The sequence below is a fragment of the Cygnus atratus genome, chromosome 20, assembly GCF_013377495.2.
Source record: "Cygnus atratus isolate AKBS03 ecotype Queensland, Australia chromosome 20, CAtr_DNAZoo_HiC_assembly, whole genome shotgun sequence".
NCBI classification, from domain to species: domain Eukaryota; kingdom Metazoa; phylum Chordata; class Aves; order Anseriformes; family Anatidae; genus Cygnus; species Cygnus atratus.
The window spans coordinates 5901527-5923790 of record NC_066381.1 but is presented as its reverse complement, the minus strand read 5'-3'; the positions used below and the strand labels follow the sequence as shown (position 1 = coordinate 5923790).

Genomic DNA, 22264 nt, shown 5'->3' with positions numbered 1-22264 from the left:
GCTTTGAATTAAGGAAAAAAATATCTTCATCTGATGATACTGCATAGCTATACATAAAGCTTAAAAGTATCTGTACAACTAACAATGCAACTAGCTAGCTGGATCACAAATACAAAAAGACGTGTGGTAAGATAACATATGCACAGGCTACCTATAATAATAGTAAGATATAATTACATATGTTATGCTTTGACTTTTCTTTTTTGTACTTATTCTCAGAAAATGTTTAAAGCAAATATTTAAAAAATGAGAAGCCAAAAACGTTACATCAGTATTTACAGAGCAAAAAACAACACATACTGGGAAAAAGTGATTTACAAGATCACTATGTCAGTGAATGTATGCAAATTTCTTTCCAGTGTATTTCCATTCAAATTGGTTACCATTTAAAAAGTCTGGATAAATGAAAAGAAACTTCAGCAGCACAAGATAATTCATTCTACTTAACAGAGTTGATAAAATATGAATCACCGGTATTCTTAATGAGGTTTCCCTATGTATTTAAACACGTAGCAATATGACAAAGCATTTAAAGCTTTAAGGCGTATTCTGACTTAAAAAATAAAAATAAAAAAATTACAGGGTCTTTCTCAGCTGATTTAAAGAGGAGACTTCTAGTCCCCATGAAGATTTAAACTAGAATTTTTGTAAGCCACTATTTTGTTGAATCTGAGGCTTAGGAATTAAAACTCTGCACCTTTTCAAACAAAGCCAGAACTAAAACAAAAACAAAGCCTAGGCCAAATCTTATTCACATGAGTAGTTTCACTGCTCAATGGGATTATTCATGCAAGCAAGGCAAACTGCTTTCAACTGGCTGCCAATCACGGTGCTACTCATGCAGTTCTCTGACATGGACACAAGAGGTCATACTGCATGTCTGTTTTGAAGTTACTAATTTGAGATACTTAAAATGTTAATATTTGTATTATATAGGATTTTAATAGTTCTTCCTAGTAACAGATTAAACATTTATTACCCATCTGGCATCCAACCAATGTTGATATTTGTACAAGTAATTTTGTGATTCCAGTCATCTATGTTTTGCTCTTTTGACCAAAAAAAAAAAAGTATCTATTTTATTTGGAATGTATTAGTTTAATTCTTTTAATAAGAAGATACGTGATCTGTGACTCACTGAAAACAAAATCAGGTGGCATCATCAGTTCATCAAATGATAGCAAGTTCTGCCCTGCATCTTAAAAGGACAGAATAAAGAATCATAGAATCATTTAGGTTGGGAAAGAACTTTAAGATCATCAAGCCCAACTGTAATGTGGAACCTTAAAAACAAGAGGAAATAATAATAATAAAAATAAAATAAAAAAAAAAAACACAGGTTTTGTTTATTCTTTTTTTGTAAAGGATTTTAATAAGACCCTAGATTTTGCTCTCATGCCTCTGGCGAGCACTGCTCATCTCAATCCTGTGATCTGCAACAGTTAGCCAGCACGTACCAGCTGAAGAAAACTTTCAGATATTTGAATACAAGAATCTTATTACAGCACTACAGGCAATGCTCTGCTATCTGGGAAGATGGGAGGCTGGAGCCTCCAGAGAATAGAAAAGCCCAGTGAGGCAGATGGTTGGAAGCACTGTGCAGACACCCAAGCTCCTCCCTGGCACCGCTGGCTAGCTTCAGGCCAGAATTACCTGTGCCAGTCACAGGACAGCCCTGCTACATTAATTGTTCCCACTGAAAGGGAATACAGTTCAGGAAGAGCAGGAAGTTACAGCAGAGTTAGATTGGATCCAGTAGAATCCCACACTCTGCTTCATGCACAGGAGACCTAAAATGCAACCGGTACTGACCCTGGAAATACTCCAGCTATGGTCATACCTACCACACCTGAGTTTATAAACTTTACTGACAGAAATGTCTGTACAGGGAACCAGCTGCACAGTTCTGAATTTATAGTGCAGTTACCCTGCAACATGAATAAACTGACTACAGATAATGAAAACTGACAAACAAAAAATTAGGGTAACCTGGATCCAAAATGACCAAATGATGTGAATCGGTCCAGCTTGTGCTAATTTGCAAAGGAACTTTACAGTGCTACTCACTTCATACATGATTGTGTTCAGATTCTGCTGACCAGAGCTCTGCTTGTTTTTTCCACTCTCTTTGCGCTGCTGCTTAAGATCAGTAAGTAACTGGAACACCTGGGGAAAAAAATGCTTTAAATCATTTGAGATTATTTTACCTAAAAATATTACAGCAGGAAAACATAGATGAATCCTGTCAACCAACTAAAAAAGTGTTGCTTCTTTGCTGACTGCACCAGCTATTTAAAATGAAAAATATTTTGGCAACAGAAAGGTGAATAGAGAGAGGTGTAAATTTGTGAAAACTTTTTTTTTTTAAGTGAATATTTTAAACAGATTTTCAGCAATTGTTAGATGTTATTCAAGAGTCCCAAAGGACACTGTCCCAGTTGACAGAATGAATCTATTCCATTTATTTATCTTAAATCATGTCCTGAACAGAGTTGGGTCAATACCCTGCTGTAATGACATAGAGCTCCCATTTAAATACTAGTGATGCTTGAAGCAAAATCTCCTGCTCATTTGTTGCCCTGCCGGATATGTTAAGACAGATGTACCTACAATATTAAATGTATATATTCCCTGTCTCACAGGGATACAATTTTATATTATCTGCAAGAAAAAAATATACTCTACAATTGTCACACTGCCAAGAACCTACTATATAAAGGCTTGAACTATAAATGAGATTAGTGGCCCTTTTATACATTCCAGTGGAATTATTCATAATAGTACATGGTAGAGTGACCAATATGGTGTTATGGTATGTTAAGCCGCAAAGATTACATTAGCTCCCTATTTCATCACAAAAATATAGTACAACCAGACATACTCTTGAAAGGATGTGATAAAAATGTCTTCACATTTATGATGCAGTGAATATTAAAAATGCAGGAGTGAGATTCAGAGGGTAGGTCTGAATGCAAGGAAGACATTTTGATTTCTGCAACCGTGCTTTGTCAAATTTGCTGCAACATCACGGCTTCTTTATTCATCATAGCCAGATATGCAGGAAAATACTGAGAAAGCATCACAATTACCCCCGTTATTCCCATATTAAATCACATCAAGTTGTAATTCCTTCAGATGTTTTGCTTCGGGCTTTACCGTATATCCAGAGCATACCCACAGCAAAGTAACAGATGACTTCTTACTGTTTCTTCCCTCATTTTTAACTAGCTTAATTCAAGTTCCAGTTCCAATTATAAGCTCAAGCCCACAGAAGTAACAATACAAACATTTCTAGACGGTGAGAAGCATGAACATTACTACGAACCCTACATTTACTTTGTATTTTATCTTCTGTGAAAAAGGAACGCCTTGTCTATCAACCACAAGTAGTCAATCCTTGACTTAAAGGATTCAAAAGGATTTCAAAACTGAAACTATGCATTTAATAAATATTTGAAGACAATATGACCAGTGACGACGAGACATAAAATGACAACTCCAATCTCACAAAAGAAATTCAGGCATAGAACATAAAACACGTCAGTCTCGAATACTCCTTTCAAACACCACTTTCTGTGCAAAATATTACCTTGATAAAGAGAATGTTAGCTATGCCAGTCAAAGAAAAGAGGAGCAAACAGAAAGAGGTCCATAGTTTTAGGGGAATCAGTATTTTGAAGAGCAGTAAAAAGCCATGCCCAATATAGCTGCAGACACTGCAAATCCCTTCCTGCAAATAACTGAAAAGCTGCATGCATGACAACTGTGCTGTCAAAGGGAAATAAGCACTCATCAGTAACTTCATTTTCCCACTTCCTTTTGTTCTTTTTCAACATATACGGTACATTCACCAACATAAAGACTAAGCCGAAGAAAGTTTTGTCTGAAGAGCATAAAGAATTGATTCTGCAATTCTCCCTGCACTGCACCACCCCGTTAGGACACCTACAGATTTCACAAAAAATGGCCAACGCTGCTACTGAACCTCAGCAGGCAGTAATACCTAGATTCCAAAATGCCAGCAAACAAAAAAGAAGGAAGCAGAGATGATTTGGCAATAAATAATCTCTGAAATATTTGCTATTTTCTGGACTGCCATACAAAGCATCAGTAAATTCAGCCCAGGTACAGAACTGTTTACAGACGGGGATAACCAAATCCTAAATAACAAACCACCATACAAAAGAGGATTCAGCAAACTAACCATGTAACTGTGTAGAGATGGCAAGGCTGAACTTAACATTGCCGACATACTGAAGATCAGACCTGTATCTATTTGAAAAACATGTTTGTGTTTGATTTGGGACCAACCAAGTAATGATACTGTACCCACTACTACTGAAAACATTTCCAGATTTCCTTTAAAAAACTTTCTTAACAACAAATAAAATAAGGGAACAAAAGTCACACAGTCTTGTTGATTGTCACTGGCAATTTTTTCAGCTTCAAAAGTGTTCAAGTGGCTGCCTCCAGCATTAAGGTATTGGTTTAAAATCAGGATGCAGATAAACTTACCTCAAAGTTACTCAGCAATGCAGCATTTGCATCTTTTCTAAAAACAAAAAAGAAACCAATTATTTATGTTCCAAATGAAACAATTTGAAACTTTTCTTTGCAGAGTCATTAAGACACTAAAAGAACAGATGCTATTTTCATGGAGTTGATTTCTTCAAAAAAAAAAAAAAAAAATCAAGAAATTGATTTTGAGGATTCTACAATTACCAAGCTGTTGCCTCCTCTGAAAAATATTTATTTTTCCATATTATAAGTTTATTACATAGGTGTACATCATATTTTGCACAATTTGACCCATGAATCTTAACACTCTTCCATTACATAATCCTTTTACTCAGCCACACTATTTTATTCACCCACCCAATTTTACCAACTATACCTAAATTTCCTTCCTTCTTCCTTATATAAAAAGGTCTTCAGTTTTATTTGAATGAGGACTGACAGGAAAAGTCATTAAGATTATGCACACTATTTATTTATTTGTCAAGGAAAAAGAAAACAATTACTTTTTTTGTACAATGTACATATTGTATGTGTGTGTGTAGATACAGGTATGCCATTACACACACTGTACTGAGTAAACAAACAAATGACTGCATACAAAAACTTATCAAATTTTCTCTTTATTTATTATTTGAATCTTTGTGTGGCTACTCCTTTGTTAGCAGGACAAGGCTGGGAGCTTCTCATTTTCCACCTGCCAAACACTTCCTTGCTCATTCTGTCCCGATTAAGCAAGTCAAATGCATTTTTAAATTAATCATGCCTCTACTACTACTGGATATTGTAATTTTATATTTCTAAATTAAAAAAAGGGAGAAAAGCCTGACACAAAACACCATACATTCTCCAAACAATACATTCTGCTGAGCAGTCACTAGCCACAACAGCAAGTTTCCATACAAAAGGAAAAAAAGGCTTTTCTCAGGTCTGTGCAGCAGCATATAAAAAAAAAAAAAGGTACAATGTATTGTCAAGCACCATCAACTGTTGAAATAGAACTGTCACGTTCATCCCTTTCAAATGAATTAAATGCATCCACAAACTTCCACAGGTTCTATCATTGTTTTTAAATGAAAATGACCTTCTAAAATACGCTGAGATGAACTTCAACTTCCATTTCGCTGACTCGAGTGAAAGTTCAGCAAGTGAGCTCATACATGCATTAGTTTTCATTCATGTTTTACAAACCATATAGCTTTTGTTGTTAGGTAAATGCAATTCTTCAGAATCTTTGCATTCACTCTATTGCTACAAAAATCCCTATGGATCAAGGACGTTCTTTGTTAGAAATAATAATGCCAGAGAAGAATTATATAGGGAATTATTCAGTTAAAGTGAGAGGATCATATAGAGTAAATACATTACTACAAAAATGCATCTCTGGGAAGCCTATCTGAAGTTACATTATTTAAGACAATTGGTTTCTTGCTTTCAATTCTAAACCACTGTCATTCAGAAAAATGCTTATTTTGTCTTCTAACAATGGACAGTAGATGAGTCGGTCTAGATCTTAAAACTTCAACAATTTTTGCTGTGCTGAAATATCAGAATTACAAAGTAGCAAACAAGCCCAGTTTCAAAAATTCTGCTGAACTTATGGAGTAGAAATGTAATTTTCTTCAGCCCTCTCATGAGTCAGCTATCAATTCTACACTCAGAAAAAAAGATAAAGAATGAATTTCAATGTATATTTTAAATAAAAAGTATGCTTATTATGACAATAAGAAATGTCATGTTTACACCAAAAATATAAACATTTTTTAGAATCTTTCACAGAGGCACCATTGGTCCAAATTTTAGTCCAAAACAAAGTATTATTGAGAAGGCCTTCCACTTATAACATCAGAAAATGTCTTACTGTATGGCATTACACATCTAAAGGCATCATTTATGCTTCATGTTTTAAAGTTTTATATTTAAACCCAAACATTTTTAGAGGATTCTTTTCTCTACTAACAGATACTTTTGGCATAAGAACTTAGAGATGTTTTCTAGCTGTAGAGCTTCCATTTAGGAAGATCATCACGCAGGAAGTATTAAGACTAGGAAGATTAAATTCCAGCAGTAACTCAAGTGCAAAACGGTCTAAGTTGTTCCATTTTGATGCAAGGGACATCCACCCACAGCTCAGGACTTCAGACCCCTGGTCTTCTACTTCTGATGCTCATTTTTTTGGTACTAGAAGAGGTACCACCAGTAAAATCAACTGTTTTACTCAAGGTGGTAAAAAAAATAAAGTGGATGTATAAGTGGCATCACAGACTTACTACTAACAGTACTGAAAGAATCTCTTTCGGTAGAGCAAATCCTATCTTTCACACATGCAACAGCAACCTTGAGGCCATGTATGCCTTTTGCAGCATTTTTCAGCGCACACCAGTGAGAAGAGGTCATTTCCCTGCTGTCACCACTCATGTTACAGCTAACACCATACAAACTGCCATTTCAATGAACATTCCTGATTTGTTATCTGCTTTTGAATTGTACATATAGAAGATTAAACAATAATAGAGCCTCCATGTCCAGTAGGAATGGCCCCAGCTCAGCTGGTGTTGGCAGATGCTGACGTGCATCCCAAAGGACTCGCGCTCTCCGTGCCCCATTCACCAGAAACCAGCACGTCCTGCATGTATATCACCACACAATGCTCACAGAACTCACCAGAATGAGTCCCAAAGCTTTGACATAGGTCAAAGCCTATTGTTTGGTGCTCAAGTGATGCTAACAAGATAGAAACATACAAAGTGTTGTGTAACACAGTGACCTTGGGGCTGAGGGCACAGGGCCTGGGGCTGGCTAGTTTTGCAGCCACCAGGTATTTATGTACCCCTTATGTTTCTTCTATCTCCACACCAGCATGTGCTGCTCCTACGATTAGCTGTTTATCTGATATTTGCAAGAATAATCTTCCCCCACAACCTGCAGAATAGGACTTGTATTCCGCTTCTCCTTGAATAGAAATAGAGAGAGAAGAGGAAAACGCTGTGTGCACACATGGCCAGCCAAACAGGAAGGGCAGGGGACATGCGGACTCAGAGTAGGATTAAAATTAAGCCACGATGTCGTTTCCCCAAACAGATGTTTCAGCGATATTTGCAAAGCAAACAAACAAACAAACAAACAAGCTCAGTTTCTCAGCAGAAGGCCTAAGCAAACTGCTGATTATAGGGCTGTAGGAGGCCCTATGCACTCTCACACACACTACATGCTGCCTCACAGACACCCACCTCCACACACGCACAAACCCGCACAAATACACATCCCCAAGCACACACAGCGCAGACCCACGCAGATATACCGCCCCACACACACATCCCAGCTCAGGAGCCCCCACAGAAGCATGGGGGATGCTGAGGGGCCGGCGGCAGCGACCCGCGCCCACCCCCTTCCTTACACCTCCATCTTGTCGGCGGCCCTCAGCCTGCGCAGCCGCCGCCTCGCCGGGGGCCGGCCCCTTGCACAGCCGGCCCTGCGCCTGCCCGGAGACGGTGTGCGGGCGTTAGGCTGAAGGAAGGAAGCGGAAAAGCCGAAGGAAGGGGAAAAAAAAATAAAAAGAATCACCCAACTCTCACAGCAACGAGTAAAAGTGCAACTGCATTGGCCGGGAATCGAACCCGGGCCTCCCGCGTGGCAGGCGAGAATTCTACCACTGAACCACCAATGCCGCTGATGAAAAAGTTGTTGCCGCCCCCTCACTTGTATCTACTAACTCTGTACAGTGAGCTGCTCTCCAAATTGCTCACACATCCACGTCCACCCCACGCAGCGAAAAAAGGGCTCTTCAGAGCGTTCAAGAAGCACTAAAAGACCTCTCTGGCATCCAGAAAGTTTAAAATAGATGTGCCTGCCAGTCCTTGTGGATAATATGGAGGATGAGAATATACCATAGAATATAGATATATAGAATATAGATACATAGAATCTCTATATAGAATACAGATTCTTTGTATTTTGAAAGGACAAGCACATTTCACTTGCAGAACAGTAACTACTGTCGACAGAAAGCTTGGTACAAAAAATGTCATTGGGGCAAAACACGTTCTGATAATCTGCTGAGGATCTGACGGTCAGCCAGTGTTAAGAATGATGACGAGGAGAACAGCACCACTGGGGCCCCTGCAAATCAAAGCTCTAGCCATATGCAAGCAATCCTGGAGGCTGCAGGAGCTGTACAGTACTGCTGCTGTCTTTTAAAGCACCTGCACAGACATCTTAGCAGGCTCATAAGCATCGTGTGTCTTCCTAACACCATTGTGATCCCTTCCCGTTTAATTTATGTGCTATTAAATTTTGAAAGAGCTCTTCTCATTCCTGAGGAAACTAAAGACACTTCATTGGGCACAAATAGCTGAAAATCCCATTGGCTACCACAAGAAAAACTGTATCTGGACCAGGGACTGAGAGCCAGAGAAACACTGACTAATTTACTTTGCCATTATCTCTCAGGCTAAGGTTCATACACAAACACAAGCACAGCAGCACTAAGTCGCTAAGGAGTCACAAAAACCTGCTTGTTTGCAGCAGGGCTGTAAGAGCAATCTAGGGAACAGGAGGGATTGGACATATTGTGCCCACAACCTCCCTGGTATGATACTATCGCAAAATCCACCAGCTACTTTTCACCCTGTAATTAAGCCAGAAGAAAGCCTACTCTCAATTTGGGATTTGGATCTCTTCAGGGTGTTGCAAATCCTCATCCAGCTCTGAATGATAAGAGCAAACTGCAGAGTCTGAGGTGCCCAGACAGTGGGCAACAAACAGCTCTCGGGCATCCAGAAACCATCAGGATCAGATACCGAAGTGCTGGACAAAGTTTAAAAGCCTACTGTAAAGGGTTTTTTTTCAGCCCTTTCCACCTGCAGACCCCTAAAAATGTTTTAGTAGATGTGTGAACCCCTTCACATACAGATTGTTGTACAGACAGAAATTAATTTATATTATGGAACCACTTTTCATGGAGTTCTTAGAAAAAAGAGCCAGGATAAATGTCTTTAAGCTGCAGACTGAAAGCTATCGGTCTGACTCAGTGGATAGGATGTAAGGGATGCTGGCCTTTTTCATGTCAGGATTAACTGACCTTGCAAGCTGGCCAAAACCGGCACAGCAAATGCTCTGTAACTTCTCTGCCATATTTCAAACCCTGTCCATGAAACTGCCTGCACACCAGCTCCCAGCCAGGCTAAAAAGAGGAAAAGAATGGAAAGGAAGTCAGTCAGCTTTCATTTGAGAATATACTATTTCCAGACTCTATCAGGTTTCAGAGTTTTATTCCAGGAATCTACTAATCCTTGCCTGCCCCTCACCATTCTCTTTAGATATGGGTTCAAAATCTTCAGAATATTAATTTTATTTCTCCTTTGCATCTCTTTGTTATATCTCTCCCCCAACACCAGTGTATCATATTTATTCTCAGGGATGCTCCAAAAGTTTTGATCCAGACCTTTTTTTACAGTCCACGATGACAATGCCCAGTTCCAGCAGCTAGGAAGAATGAGCACAACACAAATGCCTCTCTCAGTGGCTCTAAACATTTTTTTTTTCTTTCCAATAGAGATATTCTTCCTAAGTATTTTCTAACAGAAGCACGCAGCCTGTTGGGATTTAACTACATAAACAAACCAGCTACAGACCCACTGACATCATGCAAGGGAGAAGAAGAATCTCTCACAGAGAACTCATTGCCCTTACACACAACTTTCCAGGAGAGACGGGCTGATTAGCTCAGTTAACTTTGTTTTTAATTGCCGCACATTCGATGTTAGACAGTTATGCTACACCATCCATAGGGAATGCAGACATAGGTCTTTCTAAATGTGCTTAGCATGTCAACATTTTAAGCATTGGCTTGTGATTGTTACCAGTAAGGCTTGGTGAGAGAGGGGCCTCGGTATTAACTATTGAAAGCAGGGGGCCTAGTGATCGCTATTGAAAGCAGATCTGCAGGGTATTTGTATTCTTTGTCATGAAAGATGTTTACTGTATTCAGCAGTTCACTGATCACCCTATAGTGTCTTTTTTTCTTTTACATTCAAAATTCATTAAACAAAGTTCATTTTTTTGTCGTTTTTTTTGTTTAACAAAAAATGTCAGCACTGCTTCACACCAGTCTAGCTGACAGTGCGTTTGCCTAGCACTTTCAGTCCACAGAGCTTTTTTCTTTTTCTAAACCAAAATGACAGTAAAAAAAGAATGCAGTTAAAGAAGGTACATTGTAGCAGGTTATGTCACCCCAGACTCAGTTATGGAAATAGGTCCTGTTATGAACAGAGCATTTCTAGAAACACTAAAGCACTCTTTCAGAGCTGCACTCCACAAGTGTTGCACTCTTCCAGTGGGGGGAAAAAGAAAACAACATACACTCTAAAAGAAATAGTAAGAATATGACTGTGATTACAAAAGCAAGTACAAATAAAATTCAAATCTTCAAATCTTACATTTAAATGTATTTAATTAAACTTCTTCATGTTGCAAAATGGGCAATTTACTCTCTATTACTACCTTACCATATGTCAGCTTGGATAAAGGTGTAGCTGGAAATACTGATGTGTGAATGATGTGCCATTCTCTGTGCTAAAATTGAAAATAAGTGGACAATGTGGAAATAAGTGGACAATAAGTGGACAACCTTTCCATCAGAACTTCCTCGGTATTTAACTGTGGGATGGGGATTTGGGAGCTTAATCTTTCCATTTCACTAGGCAAATCAAAAGACTGAAAGAAGACAGAACATAGAGAGGCATCAAAACCAGCACAAATAGAGAAGAGAGTAATGAGGAGAATACATTTCTGTGATTGTTAGAAAGCCTATTCTGCAATGCTAGCTCACTGTTTTCCTCTCAAAAAAGTCAACTGTCCCAGCCCAAAGGATCTTTAAGACATTCTACTTCTTCAATGTGCAGTGTTACATTAAGGACTTCTGATTAGATATACAGTTTCACTTCTTCATTATAAAAATATTGCCCTGTATTCCATGTTGCTTACTATATAGAAAGGAGAGTTATTGAGTGTTTCATCTAAAAACAGGAAAAGAGAGAACTAGCAACCTCCTAGATACAAACTGGGACAGAAGGTAAGCAGCGTACTACAAACAAACCGATTCCTGTGAAGTTTGCTAAACGCACAATGATACTGCTGACAGATCCCATGTGCAAGTACATGTCCTTGCTATGTCCAGTATCAGACAGACTGATAAAAGTAGGACTAAATAGGATCACCTGATAGCAAACACAGAAGGCTTCTTGGTTGCAGAACTAGATTCGTGGTCAAGGCATAGATTATGAAAACTGCAGAAATTCAACCAGGTTGTTCCCAGTGAGTAATACCCAGCTGCATATGGGTTGCAGATTATTGTCCCACAGCATCCATCAGAACAATTTATTTCAATGGGACCAAGGCCAAACCCCACGATACATCACCACAAATACTTCACATGAAGTCACTGCGTTACTGATCTCTCACCAGGGCACTTGGATCGCTCCCTTTTCCCTTCTTCTCTTTGGGCAAGTCTTGTTTGATATCTTCAGGAAGAAAAACATACAGTCCTTACACAGGCTGCGTCTTAACCTGGAGTCCATACCTCTAACCCCATGAGACAGAGGTGCTCCCTCTACAGGATTCACTTGGGTTGTAAATTCAGTGCTCACTATTTTCCCAAAACATCAGCAGTCTCCTGTCAAAGTAAGGACAAGGACACTCCTAAAGGGTGAAGGAGACAAGAAAAGTGTTAAAAATGAGGGATTTCAGAGCAATGAGGAATGTGATGACAAAACAGTTAAGCAGTTTCCTAGTGTGGATGTCCTAGTGTGAATGGGAAAAGGTGACAAGTTGCAGAACTAAGAATGGCAGAAAAAGGACAAGCAGGTCAGTTAATGGCAAAGAAAACATGAGGACAAGAAAAACAGAATACGTTTCATGAGCTCTGACAAAGGTCTGAATCAAGGAGATGGAAGCATGCTTCACTGTAGTAGCACACTCAGTATGGCAAACCAGCAAGCGCTCATTCTGTGGAGTGGCTGCAGAAAAGTGCTCTGAGGTAATGAGAAATTGGTGCTGAGGAGCAGCTTTGTGAGCCACTGTTCCCAAAGCTCCCCTGTATTTTAAACCAGTTATTTACATTCATGATATTTAGGGTTTGAGGGATTTAAGAAGGGCTATTTGCCAGGGCTGCAGACCCAGTGACTGCTGTGGCACTGGCACTTCAGCCTGCACAACCTCACACCCCGCAGCCCCAGTCTCACACGAGCTTCTTCCCAAGACTGACCCCATGCAATGACCCCATACAATTAATGAGAGCAGAAACCCACAAAGCTTCAGTGTCCTTTTAAGCGGGGTAAAAAGGCTCCTCTGCACAGAAACTGGAAAGGGCAGCCAGTTCCCATCTATTTGCTAGGTTAATGGTTGGACTTGATGATCTTAGAGGTCTTTTCCAACCTAAACAATTCTATTTTATTCTTGCATGTTTGCTGGGGTGACAACATGGATGGAGCACCGATGATCTACCCATCATACCAAGTACATTCATTCCAATGTAGAGGGGGACAGAGTGAGATGACTCCTTCAGTACAAGGATATTCCCAGGAGTGGAGCTGACCTGTCAGTGAAAACACAAAGAAAACACTCGCACGCCACATGCATGCTGCCTAAAGCTCCACCAGAAACTTTACGAACAAGCAACATGAACGAGGGCATCTCTCCCAACGCTCCTCCTCGCAGCCTGCAAGGATGCCTCTCTCCTGACTCGCTCATCATGTGCTGGATCGGCAGGGTTTGGGGGCAGGAGAGGGGTGGGAAGGGTGAGGGGCTGCAGGGGGGCCATGGTGGGGCTGGCCATGGGGCCACCCCGCCCCGACAGGGCGGGACGAGCCACCAGCCCAGCTCCGAGGCATGTAAAAGCGGGGCAGCAGGGACAGGGAGCACACGGAGCTACCGGCCAGGGCTCCACTGCAGACACGGTGAGCGGGGCCGGGTGGGCAGCGGGGGTCCTGGGGTCCTGTTCCACTGCGGGGCTGGGACAGAGCAGAGCTGAGCCTCGCCTCGCTGTTCCACAGGTTGCACCAGGTGCCGGGATCGCCGCACACGCGAGCAAAACATCTTCTGAAATGGCATCCGAGGTGAGGGTGAGCTTTGCTTTAACTGCGGGGTGCTCTCGGGGTGCTGTAGGGATGCTCTAGCAAATGCGAGCTCCGCTGGCTGGTAACCCCAGCAGTGTGCCCTACCATGTCTGTCAGGGTGTTTTTGGGTGCTCCTCTCTGCCTGCTTTGTTTTGCCGGGTTTTAAACAGAAAAGGGGACAGCAAGCGTGTTTGCTGCAGTATTTCTGAAGACTCACCTCTGATTCTGGTGAAAACCCACAGTAGGGAGGATGTACCTTGATGCCTCTTCCCGTCCAAGCGCTGAGCTCGCAGCACTGGCCATTATTAGCACCCCATCCCCGGTGCTATTCACCCCAGGGGACTGGATTCCCAGCGAGGGGCTGCTAAACTTTGTTTTTGCAATTCCGATTTCTCCTGCTGACAAACCTGCTTTAAAAAAAAAAACAAAACTTGAAAAAAAAAAAAAACAAGCCTCCCAACACCTCATGCCTCCAGGCTCAACCCTGAGGCTCCCTCCCCTGCTCTCCTCTCAGGTCCACCAGCTCGGCAGGGACCTGGGGCAGGGGCTCCCCGAGTCCCTCCGCCGCTGTCCATGGTAGCGGGGTCCCGCTGCCCAGCACCACAGATTGCTGAGCTCCTGGGGGTGCTTTGGGGGCTTTGGGGCTGCTGCTTTTTTTTTTTTTGCCTTTTTTTTTTCCCCTTCTTAAAATTTGTAAGACTGAACAGTCTGCACCCTTAGCCGATCTGCTGCTAAGTTTAAGCCAAAATGGATGTGGCTACTTCTGGCCCATAGCTCTTTGTCAACCAAATACTTACTTACAGTCTCCCTAAAAGAAAGGCTTCCTTCTTTTTTTTTTTTATTTTTTTAATTCCAAGTAACAGTAGATGCTAGCATTCACTATAACCCTGACTCCCTTACTTTTCTCTTCAATAGACTATGAGAGGGTTAGTGACCTTCAGCTGCCTTACAAGACAGATCAGTGCTGCTCTTGTGCCATATGCCCTGATATTTGTTTTCAAGGACAGTACACACTCCTTCCAGAGTCCCACAGAGCCATAGGGTAGAGTATCTTGGGGGACTCCTGACCTGACAGCTCAAGGGCTAAATACTAGTAACAGTGACTTGCTCTCCACCTCTTCAATTAATTTCTAAAGCTTCTAAAGTCCAGGGACCTTTCTGGTCAGTGCTACTGCACTGAAAAAAATAAAGATGCCTGGGCAAGGCCTCAGTTTTACTTGGATAAGGAGTGGGCTAGCATTAAACGATTCTTAGGAGAATGTATCGGTAAGCCATTTGAACATATCTTTTAACTTCATTACTCTCAGGGGGATAAACTTATGGGAGGAAGGTTTGTCGGAAGCACGGATCCCATCATGCAGATGCTCAGCACTTCCATGTCCACTGAACAGAGGCTGTCTGAAGTTGATATCCAGGCGAGCATAGCTTATGCCAAAGCTCTGGAGAAGGCTGGGATCCTAACTAAAACTGAGCTGGAGAAGATCCTGAGTGGCCTGGAAAAGGTATTTATTTCCTTCATAAACTGTCACGTGTCCTCAGGCCTACATCCAATCCCCACAACAGTACTACAACAAATAGCTCCTTATCAGACAGCACCTCCCTCAGCTGCCACTCTAAAACCATCTTTCGGTACCCTCATGTTCTATTCCTTAGCACCAGGCATGTGCAGAAGTGCCTTCCTGAGAGGGAATGCTGCCCTAAATCAGGGAGAACCAGAGAGGCCCATGTTTATTGCCCTCTGTACTCTTGGTACTCTGAGAGACGCTCTGGGCAGGGGATGGACGCTCAGATTTCGTCTAGCTAAAGGCACCAAAGCCAGGCAGTAGGAGGTGAACCAGCTGAAAAGCCAGGAATGAGAGCCTGCAGCCCCAATGAGTGCACTGTGAGTGCTCATTGTGGAAGGCTGGTGCCTCGGTGAGATGTGCTCAGTGTGACCTGGCCCCCATCCTCTTCAAACTGAACATTCCCGAGGAATTGTTTCAGTGTGAATTAGGAATATTCTTTTTCCGCTGGCGCTTGGGATCCTTTTGTGTCTGGCCGCCTGAGTTAGTAGAAGGCAATGCATAGCATTGTATAGGGGTGAAGAGAAGTGAGCAGCTAAGCGCTTTTTTTGAAATATCCATTGTTGTTGCTCACCCGCCATGGACAATGGGGAGTCTATACAATGTTTGTATAGGAAAATCTTTGTGGACAATGCTACAGCAACGACGGACATTTCAGCTTGCTTTCTCATTGCAATGCTTAAGTCCTCCTATGGACAGAACATTGCAGGATCAGCAAGGGTGTAAAACATGAATCCCACTGTGTGCAATATAGAATATGGGGAAAGAATGGCAATGCTGGACTTGTGAGACTTCCATTAGGACGGCAGAAGACGGTATTTGCTGGGGACACCTACAGCCCCCCCACAGCAGGGAACAGTAGGGGCTGACTTGTGTTTCTGCTGTTTGTAGATCTCTGAGGAATGGTCTAAGGGAGTCTTTGTGGTGAAACAAAGCGATGAGGATATCCACACTGCCAACGAACGCAGACTGAAGGTTTGGTCCTCTAACTTCTTCCCTCTCTAGCTAGATCTGCCTGACACGTGTCTCTGTCCCACTTTGATATTCCTCAGCACCTCTAGTACTGACTCCCTAGGTGCATGGTCAGGCATGTCCGAGACCCTTTTTGTGGATAAGGCACTGTACCAGCATAGACATTAAAATTGCCTTTCCCCAGAAGAGGTCCTATAGCTACTTACAGAATCCTAGAGCTGAGTCCTTTCCAGGCTGGGAGGAGGTCTGCTCTTGGGGGTAGTCTGCTTAGAATACAGAGACAGACACTGACAGAAGTCTTCCTGTTGTCCTCAGGAGCTGATTGGTGATATTGCTGGAAAGCTGCACACTGGAAGAAGCAGGAACGAACAGGTATGTACAGAACCACTTGTTTTTGCCCTTTTACTCCTCCCCCTCCACACTTCATGAGAATTCTGACCAGAGCAGCCTTTAGCTCTGTCCCTCGATAGGATGATATAGTGACATTATCATGTCAGAATGACCAAGGACACATTTTATGAGAGGAAGTTGTGTCTTCCCATCACATAGAACAAGGAGGGATTTATTTTACAGTGACAAGCTCACAATATAAGTCACATTCTCCTTCATCTGACCGTGGCCAATCTTGTCCAGGTTGTGACTGACTTGAAGCTGTTCATGAAGAATTCCCTCTCTGTCATCTCCACTCACCTGCTGCAGCTCATTAAGACCCTGGTGGAACGCGCTGCCATGTAAGTCCTTTCCCCAGTCAGTGGCCTCGGCCTTGCTGGGAAGGGAGACTTCCAGGCTTGTTCTTTGACTGCAAGACCAACCGGGTGCAGTAGCAAGGTCTTCTGCAGGGGAAGTTACAGCCAGGCAGTCCGGGATAGCACAGGAAAAGACAACGGCACCTCTTTCTCCACAGTTTGCTTCAGAGACATTCTTCTTTGCCTAATGTATGCTGGGGATATAGCCTGATGTACGCTGCCCTTACACTGACAGGGGCTGCTCACCTCTTTCTCTCCTTTCACATGCAGAGAAATTGATGTTATCTTGCCTGGCTACACCCACCTGCAGAAAGCTCAGCCCGTCAGATGGAGCCAGTTCTTGCTCAGGTAACCACCTTTCACACTCGGCTCCAGGGAGCCTTCGGCATCCTTGGGGCCCTGCTCAGCAGCAGCCCAGCAGCCCACCATCCTCTGGTGGCACAGAGCTGAAACCCTGCAGCCTGCCCCAAGATGTCCCCATGTTCAGTCCCACTTGCCTCCGGAGGCCAGCTCTCGGCATTCCCCAACCATCTAGCCACAATTACTTCTCAGCTCATGGGACAGTTTCTGACTTCAGATGCTTTCTCTCTCATGTCCCTTCGTAGCCATGCTGTTGCACTGACCCGTGACTCTGAGCGCCTGGGAGAGGTGAAGAGGAGGATCAACGTCCTGCCCCTGGGAAGGTAACAGTTGACTTTCTCTGTAATCCCTGGGCATCACTTGGCTCTCCAACATCTTGGGAGTTATGTTCCCTGCACAACTTTGGTTGGAGTTCACAGAAAGTTGTATCTGGCTTCTGTTTCTCTCTTCCCTGGCAGCGGTGCTCTGGCTGGCAACCCCCTGGACATTGACAGAGAGATGCTGCGTAGCGGTAATGTCTGCCTACGACGGGGTGGCACGGCTCTACTTGAAGTGTCTGGGAGGGGGGGAAGCAATGACAGGTGGCGTCCTAAAGCACTATCCTGTGCTGTAACATTGGACCAAGAGCAAATGATTCATATAAGCTTTTTTACTGCAAAGATACAGACCATGTCTGTGAGGTGGGAGCAGGAACAACCAGCACTGTTGCATAATAGTCGCCTAGGCCTGATAGTGAAGGCCCTGTGCAGCATCAAACTTCAGCATGTTTATGTTCCTGGGATTAGTCAAGGGCTCACAGTCACCTGCAGGCTGGGGCAACCTTCTGCCTTCAAGGTCTAGTCACGCCAACCCTGACTGCTCTGTCCACCACTTTCCTTACAGAACTGGACTTTGCTTCAATCAGCCTGAACAGCATGGATGCCATTAGTGAGAGAGACTTTGTGGGTAAGCACAACTCCATTGCTTCTTCCCTCCACCATGTTAGAAGCAGGCTTTAGAGGCCTTCCCATCAACAAGGGGACTGAAATCCCTCACTGGGAAATAACTGTATAGAAACTTGGGCCTAAGCTTCAGTCAGGGCTCCCTGGGTTGTCAGCAAACCAATGCCCTATTCACCTCCTGACCTCCTGCCTTTTCTGCAGTGGAATTCCTCTCTGTTGCCACCCTGCTGATGATCCACCTTAGCAAGATGGCTGAAGATCTCATCATCTACAGCACCAGCGAGTTCGGCTTTCTGACCCTCTCTGATGCCTACAGGTAGGTGCTGGTCCCTGGGCAGACATCCCTTCCCTCGGCCTCTCCTCCTCCCTTCTCCCCACCTGAGAGACTGAGACAGAGCTGGGGGGCTCCCTGCTGCACAAGGCTGACACACAAATCAACTCCCCAGAGCACAAAAAGGCTGGCAGAAAGGCAGGCTAAGAGAGAGCATTCCTCATTAAGGATCACTGATTTCTGACTCTGGTAACTCAACTGCGTCTGTTTTCAGCGGATGCTCCTCCCCAGTGAGAGCTGGCAGGCCTGGGCTGTAAAAGTGCAGGCACAGAACTTCCTCTTCTGCTGGGAATTCCTGCCCAACCCCTTCCCTGAACAGCCACGGCTTGCAATCCTAACAGACTTCCTGTCTCTCAGGGTGGCACAGCCACAGCCCTGCCTCCCCAAGGCCACAGAAACACTCCTGTCTGATGCCACCTCTGGAGGGCCTGCCAAGTAGCCTCTGATTTCTCTTCCCTCTGAGAGGCAGCACTGGGCGGTAGCTCCAGACAAGACTGCAAAATCAAGGCTCTGCTTTGGCACACATGACAAACTCCAAGCACTTGCTTCACTGCTTTCCTACACCGAGACTGGTGGCCAGTCAAGGGGGTGGCACTCACGTGGCTAACAGAGGGATGGGCCAGCATGCTGCATGACCTGTCTTAGTCTGCAGGGATTGGGGCCTTGCTCCCCGTTACATTGCAAACGTCTTTCTTTCAGCACTGGCAGCAGCCTGATGCCTCAGAAGAAGAACCCTGATAGCCTGGAACTGATCCGCAGCAAGGCTGGACGTGTGTTTGGACGGGTGAGTGTGCTTAAGAAAGAAGAAGGATAGGGAATTGTGCCCAGTGTGGGCTCTGACCTGCTGGGGCAATGAGCTTATCTTCTGATAGCTAACTGCCTTACCTGTTTCTCTCCACAGCTGGCTTCAATTCTCATGGTTCTCAAAGGACTTCCAAGCACCTACAACAAGGACCTACAGGTAAAACAGACGTTACTCTTCAGTCCGTTTCTCTGAACCAGCACATTTCTCTTTGGCTCTGGAGCAGGCTCTTGCACTGCATTGCCCTGATTTTGTGCAGGATGATTTAAAAAAAGTGCTGAGGCACTGCATGCTGCAGGTCACACCCCACCCCAGCAGGAGCCCGTGACATGACATGCTGCCTCCTCTGCTGGCCGGGCTGCCCATGTTGTTGGGCTCCATCAGGCCATCTAACGGTGATGTGTATCTGTGTCCTCACGCAGGAGGACAAGGAGGCTGTCTTTGATGTTGTGGACACCCTGACTGCTGTGCTCCAGGTTGCCACTGGGGTGATCTCTACCCTCCAGGTAAGGCTTCAGCCTCTCACTATTGCATGTGGTTGGGGGGGGGCACATTCTGTGCATAGCACAGCCACAGGAGCTCTACAATTGTCCTAAGAAGAAGCCTCTTGCTCACTCATACTGCTCCTTATGCCCCCACCACAGCAGCAGCTCGGGTACACTTAGATCTGAGGGTTAGCTTGCAGAAAAGGTCCTTGGAGAGCCTGGTCCCTTGGCAATGAAGTCCCCTCAGCGTGACCACTAATGCCTCCCCAAGGACGAGCGGATGATCATGCCTCCCTCTTATCTTCCTCTCTACAGATCAGCAAGGAGAACATGGAGAAGGCTCTGACCCCTGAGATGCTGTCTACTGACCTGGCTCTCTACTTGGTTCGCAAAGGAGTAAGTACAGGAGGGAGACCTGGAGCTGTGACTTCTTTAGATGGAGAATGCTGCTCAGTGAGGGCCTGAGATGAGGCCTTCTGTTCTGTCCCCAGGTGATGATCAGTGTGGGTCAACAAACACGAAAGCTGGAAACCCATTCTTTACATGTATCCCAAGTAGTGGAACTGCTGCCGGGTGGACTTGATAGTAATTTACAGGTGGAATTTTACGTCCTAATGCCTCCCCTCTTCACACCCCAGAAAACACGGATTCAGATTTCATTTCCATAATTAAAAACAAGTCAACACAAATGAGAGCACATTCTTTCTTGCCTGAGTCTGCAGCCCAGTTGCCTGATCACTTGACGCTTGCTTTTGCTTTCATTGCAGATGCCATTCAGACAAGCTCACACTGCTTCGGGGAAGGCCGTCCACCTTGCCGAGACCAAAGGAATCACCATCAATAATCTCACCCTGGAGGACCTGAAGAGCATCAGGTTTGTGTCACTTTCGCTTTGCCTTTTGAGGGGAGATATGGCATATATCAGCCTGGCTTGTACAGGCTTTCTTATGAAAAGAATTAGCTCTCTGGTCTACCACAAGCTGCTCCTGTCCGACACTACAAGAGCAGAGGCAGAGCAGCCAGAGGCTTTTCCCCTTGGAATAAGGCTCAGCCTCCCCTCCCTTATCCTCTCTGCAGGCACTGAGCATGTAAAGCCAGCAACCAGCACCCATCACCCTGCACTGACACCTCTCCTTTTTGCCTCCCTAGCCCCCTGTTCAGCAGCGATGTCTCCCAGGTCTTCAACTTTGTCAACAGCGTGGAGCAGTACACTGCCATGGGCGGTACCGCCAAGAGCAGCGTGACTACCCAGATCGAGCAGCTGAGGGAGCTGATGAAGAAGCAGAAGGAACAAGCTTAAGAGTGTGGGGAGATTTCCCGTGGATGCAGCATTGTGCTTATCACACTAATGCAGAGTTAATAAACACTGTGGTGTATTGTAGTTCACTGAAACTCCTGTCTTGCGTTTTGCTTCTAAGGGGGCAAGATTGAGCTGGGCTTCCTCTGCCCTTCTGAGGCCTGGGGAACTGGTCACTGCTGTGAAAGAACTGGGAATCTCTTCCCTAGCAGAGGAGCTCTTCTTGGATGGGGTGCTCTAGGGGGCTTGTACTTAGAGAGCAGCAGGAGAGTCTGTCTACATCAGGAGACCTGCAAATGGTTGGAACAAGTGCACACAGCACAAGACCCCATCCAGTGGTGCCAGACTAGGTTATTCAGGGAGACTTGCGGGTGTTCACAGAGCAAGACACTTGGTACAGCACCTGCAACACATGCCACATCACCAGCTGTCACTGCCCTCCTCCTAGGATTATGTGTGCCAGCCAGCTTGCCTGCCCCCTGGCAGGGAAAAACCTCCTCAGCACCTGGCACTGCAACATGCTTAATTTTAGGCAGAACATGCCCAGCAGGTCAGCACACAGCTCTTCCCTATCCATCACAAAACCACCGTTAGCTCTGGTTTACACTGAAGCACAGGGGCTGCACCATCCCAGACCAAGCACTTTCCTTTCTGCAAGCCAAGCCAATCTAGCTGGGGGCAGAGTGCTTGAAAACAGGCAGGCATTGCTGGCTGACTCTTACAAATCATTTACTATCTTCTTGCCTGTCCTTACTGAAATGAAATCAGAAAAAAGATCAGGAAAAGCATTACTTTAGGAATGAAAGTGCAACAATCTTGTGTCATTCTTATGGGGAAAATATTTGGTTGAACAAGTATTTATAACATTACTTCCCACTACTGTTCTGCAGAGATTTCTGTTTGGAATAACTGCTACTTGATTGAAAGGCAGAGAAATAATAGTTTCTATAGGGAAGGCGGGGCAAATTTCATTAAACACTGAACCAGCTTGAACCTGGAATTCACAGCACAATAGTGCTTGTTGTCATGGGCAATTTCTTTTTTTGTCACAGCATTTTAAAGCTGGTGGTTTGCTCAGCACCCTGCCCTCCATGCTGATACAGCAACACATTATTGACTCAGAGTACGGCAAGACTCTGC

The 22264-nt window shown here is 44.1% G+C and overlaps 2 protein-coding genes and 1 non-coding gene across 3 annotated transcripts in view; 1 reads left to right on the top strand and 2 right to left on the bottom strand.

Annotated features, from left to right (window-relative positions):
• CRCP (CGRP receptor component) overlaps window positions 1-8132 on the bottom strand; it is a 31374-nt gene extending 23242 nt beyond the window's left edge. The window contains exons 1-3 of the mRNA XM_035559132.2: window positions 7913-8132; window positions 4516-4552; window positions 2068-2166 (exon numbers count right to left, since the gene is read on the bottom strand). Of these exons, the coding sequence (XP_035415025.1) occupies window positions 2068-2166; window positions 4516-4552; window positions 7913-7920 (144 nt within the window). The 5' untranslated portion in view covers window positions 7921-8132. The remainder of the gene's footprint in view (window positions 1-2067; window positions 2167-4515; window positions 4553-7912) is intronic.
• Window positions 8112-8182, bottom strand: TRNAG-GCC (transfer RNA glycine (anticodon GCC)). Its single transcript has one exon. It is a non-coding gene; the product is annotated as a tRNA-Gly (tRNA).
• A 5010-nt stretch (window positions 8183-13192) lies between these two features.
• On the top strand, window positions 13193-21205 carry LOC118254088 (argininosuccinate lyase). The gene is made up of 16 exons (XM_050714815.1): window positions 13193-13282; window positions 14936-15130; window positions 16082-16165; window positions 16478-16534; window positions 16796-16893; window positions 17179-17256; window positions 17514-17591; window positions 17727-17779; window positions 18151-18213; window positions 18411-18525; window positions 19240-19324; window positions 19442-19501; window positions 19765-19848; window positions 20143-20223; window positions 20595-20701; window positions 20977-21205. Exons 1-16 carry the CDS (start codon window positions 13193-13195, stop codon window positions 21125-21127), a joined length of 1479 nt encoding a protein of 492 aa, XP_050570772.1. The 3' UTR covers window positions 21128-21205.
• Window positions 21206-22264: the final 1059 nt, after the last annotated feature.